Raw genomic sequence first — 9,904 nt, 5'->3', positions numbered from 1 at the left:
AATATGAAAGATAGTATTTTTAATAGCCTTCACAATCCCGTCGCATACTTTAACCTCTTTTGAAGAGTTTGAGTGTATTTATAATTCTTATATTTGGAGAGTTTGAGAGTATTTTCAATTCTTATATATTTGATCAAATTAAAAAAAAAATTGCTAAAAAATTGGTGATTCGTAAAAGGTAATTTACTATTACGAATCAAACACTTTTAGTGTTCCAATTCTTATATATTATATCAAATAAAAAAAAATTGCTAAAAAATAGGTGATTTGTATAAACTAATTTCCTATTACATATCATACAATTTCAGTGTCTATGATAAAATAAAATACCGACTTATTTTGAATATATCCTTAAAACGGCCTCAAAATATAGTTAAAAACAATTATACAAAAAATAACATCACAAAATATATAATAGAAAATGAAAAAAAAAAAATAATGGTAAAATAATAATGATAAATATTTTAAAATATGTATAATACTGAATGAAACTAACGTCAAAAAACAATTAATGGAAAACTGAAAACTGGATGCAAATGTATCGAATTAACCTCAAATAATATTTAACGGGAAATCGAAAACTGGATGCAAATGCAAGTATTATACTAATCTTAAAAAGTAATTAATAGAAAATCGGAATATGGATATAACTGCATTAAACTAACCTCAAAGAATAATTAACGGGAAATCAAAATGTGGATGCAAATACATCAAACTAGCATAAAAATAATTGTCGGAAAATCGAAACTCGATGCAAATGCATTGAGCTAACCCTCAAAGATTAAATTAACGGAAATCGAAACCTGGATGCAATCGCGATTGAACTAACCTCAAAGAAAAATTATTTATAAATTGGAAACATAATGCAAATGGAACTAATATTAACAAATAATTAACGGAAAATCGAAACTGGATGCAACCGCGACCGAACTAATCTAAAAAATACACCGGATACAAAACCTCAAGAAATAATTAACAAGAAATCGAAACCGGTTGCAAATTCATTGAACTAACCTCAAACAATAATTAACGGAAATTGGAAACTAGATGCAAATGCAACTTTATCAAATAATAAACGAGAAATCTAAAACCGGATGCAAATGCATTAAACTAATCTCACATAATAATTAACGGAAATCGTAAAAGGATAGAAATGCATTGAATCGACCTCGAAGAACAATTACCAAGAAATTGGAAATTGGATGCAAATGTATTGAACTACCAAAAAAAATAATTAACGAGAAATCATAAACTGGATGCAACCGCATTGAATCGATATCAAAAAAATAAATAACGGAATTGAAAATTAGATGCAACTGCATTGAACTAACCTCAAAATATAAATAACGGAAAATCGAAACTGGATGCAAATACATTGAACTAACTTCAAAACATAGTTGGGTTATATGTTGTGGGAATGTCTCGATAAGTATAGTTTTTACATTTAAAATGGTATTTATTTTATCTCTTTTCCATGATTTGGGAACTCGCTGCTATTCAAAGTAGTTCAATATATATAAACTTCACCTTATTAGACAATATCACAAAACTTCAATCAAACTTCAATTATTAAACAACAAAATGAAGTTGAAGGGTTTTATCAAAAATGAGTTCATTTTTTTTTAATGGAGAGTGAGGTTTTCACGTTATAAGAAATCTGGTTGAGTGATTAATATAATGTTAATATATATAATAGTTCTGCATATTTGCAAATATTTTTCAGAATAATTAATATAACAACATCCGTTCGTAGATAATCTTTGAAGATTCCACATAGTGAGTCATGCATAATTTAAAGAATAATTAGCGGGAAATTGGGAACTGGATAATCTTCGATGATCTCACATAGTAAATTAAGCATAATTTACTTTTTATGTCATGTTTGCAATGACACTACAGATGAATCAGTAGAAGTTGGTATTACACACCATATTGGATAATTATAAGGAAATCCGAAATTGGATTCAAATACATAACTGAGCTCAAAGAGTGATTAACGGGAAATCGAAAACTTTATGCAAATTGCATTAAACTAACGACAGAGAATAATTAACAGGAAATTAGGAATTGGATGCAAATCCTTGAAAAATATTTAACGGAAAATCGGAAACGGTATGCAAATACATCAAACAAACCTCAGCTCAAATAATAATTAATGGAAAACCGGAAACTGGATGCAAATGCATTGAACTTTACTCAAAAAATAATTAACATAAAATCAAAAACGGAATGCAACTGCATTGAACTAACCTCATAGAATAATTGGTGGGAAATCGAAAATTAAATGCAAATGCATTGAAAAACCTCAAAGAATAGTTAGCGGGAAATCAGAAACCGGATATAATTGTATCTAACTAACCTCGAAGTATAAATAATCAGAAACTAGATACAGATGTATTGAACTAACTTTAAAGAGTTATTAATGGGAAATTGAAAACTGAATCCAAATGCAATGAACTAATCTCAAAGACTCATTAACGAAACATTGAAAAATGGATGAAATTGCACTGAACTAACCTAAATTAATAATTAATGAGGAAAATATAAATTTGATGTAACCTGCATTTAACTAACCTAAAAAATAATTAACGGTAAATCGAAACTTGATGCAAATGCATTAAACTAACCCTCGAGAACAATTAACATAAAATCGAAAAGTTGGATGCAAACCGCATTGAATTAACCTCAAAGAATAATTAACGGAAAACCAAAAACTGGATGCAACTGCATTAAACTAAAATCAGAGATTAAGTAGCGGGAAATCAGAAATTGGATGCAAATGCATTGAAATAACCTACATCGCATGTAACTACATCCCATTGACCTCGATCAAAGCATAAATGTCCACTTTTTTAGCCTTCTCACATGAGTAATTACGAATAATTAGGAACCCAAAACGAAAGTGAGTTTATAAAAATAGACTCTTACATGTATGCAAACTGTATAGAAGTTGTAAACTATCGAACTAACCAACAATTAACGGGAAATCAAAAACTGGATGCAGATGTATTGAACTAACCTCAAAGAGTAATTAACGGGTGATTGGAATCTGGATGCAAATGCAATAAACTAATCTCAAAGACTAATTAACTAAAACATCTAAAAACCGGATGCTACTTGCATTGAATTAACCTTAATGAATAACTAACGGAAAATTATAAAGTGGATGCAATTGCACTGAACTAACCTCAAATAATAATTAATGGGAAATTAGAAACTTGATGCAACTGCATTGAACTAATCTCAAAGAATAATTAATGAGAAATTGGAAACTAGATGCAACGTACTACATTAAACTAACCTCAAATAATAATTAATGGAAAATCAGAAACTTGATGCAAATGCATTGAACTAATAACCCTAAAACATATTTGTATTATATGTAGGGGAATAAATGTCTCAACAAATATAGTTTTGCATTTTAAGTAGTGTTTATTATAATTCTTTTATTGTGATTGGGAATGCCTTGCTATTCAAGTAGCTTCAATATTATCTTCGCCACATTAGGTATTCTCACAAAACTTCAATCAAACTTCTATTATTAAACCTAACAATAAAAAGAAGTCGATGAGTTTTATCAAGGTTTGGTGCTTCTTTTTTATAGAGAGTGGTGCAAGAAATTTAAATGAGTAATTAATATAATTTTCATATCTCATAGCTATGCATAGTTGCTAATATTTTTAAGAATAATTTAATATAACGGCACCCGTTCGTAGGACACGTTCATATGATAATCTTTTCAAGTGGAAGTAGTGTATTCTTTGAGGATATGGAAACAATCAATCTGTTTCAGTGATTTGTATACATTAGTAAGCCGAACGGTGATGATTTACCGCTAAATCACCATAAATCTAATAAAACTATTATACAGGCTAGATTGAGTTTAAGATAATTTGAAAATTACGGATTAATATTCTAAACCACAAAGTGAAGAGGCTATCTCAATTTGATCCCTTAGTTTCCAAGTACTTATGCACCATAATTGTTACTCATTAACGTATTTCGGTTTATTTTCAATAAAAATATATTCTTATTCAAAAATTTGCCGCTAAATCACCATAAATCTAAGAAAACTATTATACAAGCTAGATCGAGTTTAAGATAATTCTATTTGAAAATTACGGATTAATATCCTAAACCACAAAGTGAATAGGCTATCTCTCATTTGATCTCTTAGTTTTCAAGTACTTATGCACCATAATCGCCGCTTCATTAACATATTTCGGGTTTATTTTCAATAAAAATATATTCTGATTCGAAAATTTGCTGCTAAATCACCATAAATCTAAAAAAACTATTATATAAGCTAGATCGAGTTTAAGATAATTCTATTTGAAAATTACGGATTAATATCCTAAACCAGAAAGTGAAGAGGCTATCTCAATTTGATTCATTAGTTTCCAAGTTCTTATGTACCATAATCATTGGTCATTAACGTATTTCGGTTTATTTTCAATAAAAATATATTCTGATTCGATAATTTGTGCGAGACATTTTGTAAAGTCTTTTCAACACACAAAATATTTAATATATCCCGGGCGTATGCCCGGGTCCAAAATCTAGTAATATCTGAAACTGACCCGAACCCAACTAACCCGATCGGATAACACAAAAAATTCAAAAAAAGCTCAACAAATATATTCGAATCCGAACCCACCAGACCCGAATAAGTAAATGGATATAAAAATCGACCCGAACTATTTGTGGTCGGGTCGAATTCGAGTCAAACCCGACCCGATTTTCTGCCCTATTGCCCAATCAAATTTGGCTCTCCAAAATCAAAAAACCAATCCAATCACATTTTCTGTTTTTGAAGTGCTAAATGATACGGACGGCATAGTTTTTGCTGTCCGTCCACTATTTTTTGAAAAAATTTTAGACGGACGGCACAATTTCTGCCATTTGTCGAAATTTAACACACGGACGGCAGAAACTATGATGTCATCGTAGTTTCCCGAACTTATTATAACAGCTACTAGCGAAGGTCTTAACTTTGGCTGGGTTTTTTACTCTTTCTAAATTTAAGACCCTTTTAGCAGCCTCATTGGAATATTGGATTGACATTTTTGTAGTTGAGGTGTTATATTTGCCTTTAACAGACCATATAATCCCCCATTGGACTTGCTCTTAGTGATCTGTCATCTGTCCACGTGGCAGTAGTAGTAGTGTGAGAAGGCATGTTATAAAATTCTTTTAACTAATTTATTCAAGGGGCGTTGGTGAAGGAAAAGATGTGTAACAACTATTTTTCACAGATGTGCATGCTACGTACTGCAGCATCGAGAAACAACTCTAACTGGGCAGCTATATGTTGCATCTACTGCTGAAGCTGGACATTTTGATGTAGAAGCTGCTTTTGCTACCTTTCGCCTGCAAATTCACATCTAGAGCGGCTCACTAAATAAACAATCTTTACTGCATTGGTATAATTGGATTCATACAGGTCAATCAGAGCTCAGATCTTACTGAAGTGTAGCCTGAACTCAGAACCTTTTCCAATGGCTTTTCTTTCTATAATCACAGCAAACACAACGTTGGCCCGTTACAAGAGTGGCTACACTGTCAGCATGGCGAAATATTTAAGAAGCTTAAAAGCCCATGCATCGACGTCAAGTATACTTCGGAAATGGTCTCCTTCTCCTTGATATATACATTGGATTCCCATTAAAGAAACTACCGTGTTAATACATGATTTATACTTCTCTAGGCGTTCAATGATTCCCGTGTGCAATACTGAAAATCCCACTTTTTGGGGTAAGAAGGCAAGCATATATACAAGCAACTATCATACAGGACACCAACCTCTCTGAGCTTCTTTGCCTTCAAAAACTCCTTAACACCTTCAGCACTGTTGACCTTGCTTGTGTTAAGGACATGGTCAGCACCCTGGGACTTGAGAAGCCGCACCTTTTCATCTCCTCACACATCCAAATGGGTACCAGGATCTATAATTTCTAATCAATACTTCTTTCTTTCTTCCTTTTTTGGAGTAATCAGCATCTTATTGCTCAACACTTACGAATGGCATGTTAGACAGTCAAAGGAGTTGGTTAATCTTATGTAGCACCAGCAAAATAAAACCAAATAAGATTGTAACACAGAGATTTTCAAAGGAAACAAATCAAATATGTGAGAGGCCAATAAACACATGAATCTATAATGCCAGATTAGGAACTGCCAAAGTATAGAGGTAACCTTACTTCTCTAGGTGCCAGTCACACACTGGATCTAAAGAACAAGTCACACACACAAGCTACAAAGAAACACTGTTCTAAAAATCGGTTTAGGCGGCCGCTTAGGCGGTCTCTAGGCGCTAGGCGGTGCCCAACCGACTCGCCTAGGCCCAAGTCGTTTAAAAAATCAGTTGACCGACTGGGCGGGTCTAGGCGGACCGATTAGGCGGGGCTAGGCGGTCCAGTCAATTTATTTTTATTTTTATATTTTTGAATGATTAAATGTCGAAAATTAAAAGCCCGTATAGGCTTAAGATTTGAATGAGTTTAAAAGACTAAAGTCTAATGTAAATTATATGTCACTATAACAAAGAGTATGTTTTTATATGAAGTCGATATTCTTCAACTATTACACATTTTTGTAATAAGTATCTTTGTTTGTATTTATTTTTTGAATTATAGTAAATGATTTTCTTCATTTCTTATAGTATAGGTGTGGATTACAATATATATTAGGGAAAAAATCAAATATGTGAGAGGCCAATAAACACATGAATCTATAATAGGAACGCCTAACATTGCCTAGAAGGCCTAACCTTAGTTCTCCCAGGTGCCAGTCACACACTGGCGTTTTTAGAACACTGCAAAGAAAGTGGCCACCAATATATGGCTTGAGGAATCACATGTACCACTCTTTGAGTCCGTCTCTTCGGTGCTTTTCCATTCTTTATGTCATGCCCTTAATCCCCCACCATGTGTTCCACAAGTCCTTATCTAACGTTCCCATGTATGCGGCATTCACAATAAGTCCTCATCCACTGTCCCCAAAAGGACTTTTATGAAAATTTAGTAAGAAAAACAATAAGGAATATGAGCACTCATATAACTATGTAATAATATGTATATATAAAAGTAGGCTTTTGCATAATAAAACATGTAAAACACAAAAATCATAAAACTATTTTCTACATAAAGCACATCAAGTAAGTATGTGAAAATTACTAGTTCACCACGAGGATTCAATGCCTCAGACCTTAATCTACTAATTACTAGTTCACCCATGGTATCTGAAAATTACAAATATACGAGTGACAGTATATCTTAAGAAACGAGCACTTGATTTAGTTGTGGGTTACATATGCGCTACACATCTACAAAATACAAAGTACAACCACCATCGCAAAAACACTACTCTTTCAGAAACTTTTTCTAAACATTTTTTCACTCAAGCCAAAACACAAAGTACAAACACCATCACAAAAACACTACTCTTCAGAAATATATTTCAAGAACTTTTTCGAACCTTTTTCCACTTGAGCCAAAACACAAAGTAACAATAAAGAACACATTCATAAATAAAATAAACACTGCAATGTAAATTACTCAGTAGTGGCAAGAGCTGAATGTAAGACTTCTTCAAGGTACTTCTCTGCAGCAGCATATTGCCTTCTTTTGTCCTCAATGGCTAAAGTGGCAAGAGCTTTATCCTGTGACACGACAAGAAAAAAAAGTTAAGTGACTTCATCTTAAAATGCATCAAGTGCCTGAGACTTGATGGGTTGATGCAGAAAGATCAGTCAAAAAATAGATAAAAATTTCATGCAAATGCATACAGGAGGCAAGTCTTGGTAGCTCCTCAAGGAGTCCAGGATAGGTTTTGTCTTCTTGTCCAACTCTTTCCTATGCTCTGCCATTTCAACCAACACACCGTGGCTAATATCCGAAGTGTAGCTCACACGATTTAGTATAGCCTGCTCCCAAGAATAACTTAGTATATAAGCTGTGTTCAGACAAACAGACAAGGGAAATAGTGGAAGCAAGTACGGCATCTCGAGCAATGCAACAAAACAAAAATATTAATAATAAAAGAAATTATCATTATGTTATTTACCAGAACATCAATGCAAGCACTATTCCTACTGATTCAATGATGATCCAATCTAGAATATTCAGCAAGGAAAAAGCATATTTTAATCAGTTGTCAAAGATGTTGACACTTAACAGTCCAGGAGGTGCATGCACTGATGCACATTAAACTCAAAAAGGTTGGCAATATACTTCTACTTTTCTCTTCCACAACGTCGTTCACCCAATTTTTTAGGTATGTTGGGGGTTTGTTATCACATCAAATCAGTAGTTTAAAGACTCCTAAGGAGAGATCATTCAGTACTGGAGTGAGAAAACATGGACAAAATATGAAAAGAAAGTCAACAATTTACCTTGTAATTAGAATACTGCTGCAAGTACTGCCGTTCTTTTGAGAGCATAATAGCCAAATTTGTCTTCCAATGAACCATTTGAGCTTCGCAATTAGTTACATCATCTTCCAACTGAGAAAGCGTTCTGCAAGAATATGACCAAGTTCCTTGAATGTTTATTCCGCTAGAATCAAATCACACTCTTGATACACTTGAATGCACAAATATAAGAATGAAGCTCTTCAAGACACGGACCTTTTCAAATATGTTAGGCGAGCAATTGCCTTGCGCGTATAATCCAGAAGAACCTTGCATTCCTTCTGTACTTTCGTCCTCTTCTCCTCTACACCAGTCTTCCTCAACGAGATATCTCCCATTGCTACAAGGTAACTAAATTCAAAATATCATGTAAGAACATCTTCTACACAGAAATGCTTTTTTTCTCGCAAACAGATTCAAAAAATACTTTCTAGTCAATCAAACACACCAATATGCACACTGAGGATATACAAATACTCACCTACTTAACTCCGTATCTCTTATATTCAACAAGTTTGCCACATTAGCTAGAACCTGCACTGAGGCAACTGCATTTTGTGGTAAACTTTCTTGAGCAAGTCCTACATTTTCAAGTACCTCTCTGACTCTGGAAGCTGAATTAAGACAAAAACAAAGCACTCCATCTTTCATATATTCACATTTGAAGACTAAACAAACAAAAATAATTACCTTGTGAACGATATTCCACTGCCTTCTGGCGTAGATCAGCAGCAACAATTCCAGCTGCTTGAGTTTTGCTTGAGAGACAGTGGCAAGGGCATGTAAATGGGCAATACTTCGTGGTGTATACTCAAAATCTGGCACATCTTTACCTACAGCCTCAAATTGGGAAGCAAGCCAAGTTTTAACTTGTGCAATATGAGCAGTGTCAAATCCACTCTTCCCTTCATCTACAGATGGATCGGCCGTTGAAATCAAATCACTCATCCTTTGTTTATTTTCTTCTGTTTAAACTCTGCAAATTCAAGACCTTTACTCAATATTAAATCCTCCAACCTTCGAATCATAAATGAAAAACCAAAACCAAAACCAATTGCAAAACTTTAATGGCCCGAACTCATGGGCGTTTTAAAGCCCAGCCCAATATATCATGACGAAGTTTTTACCACTGCATGGCAGTGAGCGGACATGAAATACTAGTATACTGATGAGCAGTGGAGGCGTGAGCGGAGAGGGAGAGGGAGAGTGCGTGGAGAAAGAAAGGGAGAGAAGAGAAGAGAAGAGATGAAGACAGACAGACAGAAACCAACCAAACACATTTTTATCTGCGTATTCTCTTTCTACCCAGAACGTTCGCTCCGCTGACTTGACTATTTTACAACGATTTTTTTTACTTCACTTGTTCTTCTGCATATTTTAATTATGCTATTGAATAGTAAAAGTGGATTATGCTTTTAAGCATGTTGTAAAACAAAACTTATCTATTAGATTTCGTTTTAACTTAATAATTAAGGTTTACTGTTAATATGTTTA

At 33.6% G+C, this 9,904-nt stretch overlaps 1 protein-coding gene and 1 pseudogene across 3 annotated transcripts; both read right to left on the bottom strand.

The window, feature by feature from the left end:
* Nucleotides 1-7,274: 7,274 nt before the first annotated feature.
* On the bottom strand, nt 7,275-9,482 carry LOC147521340 (AUGMIN subunit 1-like). Of its 3 annotated transcripts, none has more exons than XM_086558744.1 (6): nt 9,101-9,482; nt 8,892-9,024; nt 8,627-8,761; nt 8,393-8,516; nt 7,787-7,924; nt 7,275-7,660 (listed from the first exon to the last, which is right to left on the bottom strand). In XM_086558744.1, exons 3-6 carry the CDS (start codon nt 8,746-8,748, stop codon nt 7,553-7,555), a joined length of 492 nt encoding a protein of 163 aa, XP_086414870.1. In that variant the 5' UTR covers nt 8,749-8,761; nt 8,892-9,024; nt 9,101-9,482; the 3' UTR covers nt 7,275-7,552. The 3 variants fall into 3 exon arrangements, with proteins under 3 accessions (XP_086414870.1, XP_086414939.1, XP_086414802.1); XM_086558813.1 differs by having other exon boundaries at nt 8,892-9,054; nt 9,101-9,433; XM_086558676.1 differs by lacking the exon at nt 9,101-9,482 and having other exon boundaries at nt 7,275-7,366; nt 7,443-7,660.
* Nucleotides 8,888-9,358, bottom strand: LOC147521341 (AUGMIN subunit 1 pseudogene; annotated as a pseudogene).
* Nucleotides 9,483-9,904: the final 422 nt, after the last annotated feature.

The sequence above is a fragment of the Coptis chinensis genome, chromosome 1 (genome assembly GCF_015680905.1).
Source record: "Coptis chinensis isolate HL-2020 chromosome 1, ASM1568090v1, whole genome shotgun sequence".
In the NCBI taxonomy this organism is placed as follows: Eukaryota; Viridiplantae; Streptophyta; class Magnoliopsida; order Ranunculales; family Ranunculaceae; genus Coptis; species Coptis chinensis.
This window is presented reverse-complemented; position numbering and strand designations above follow the sequence as displayed.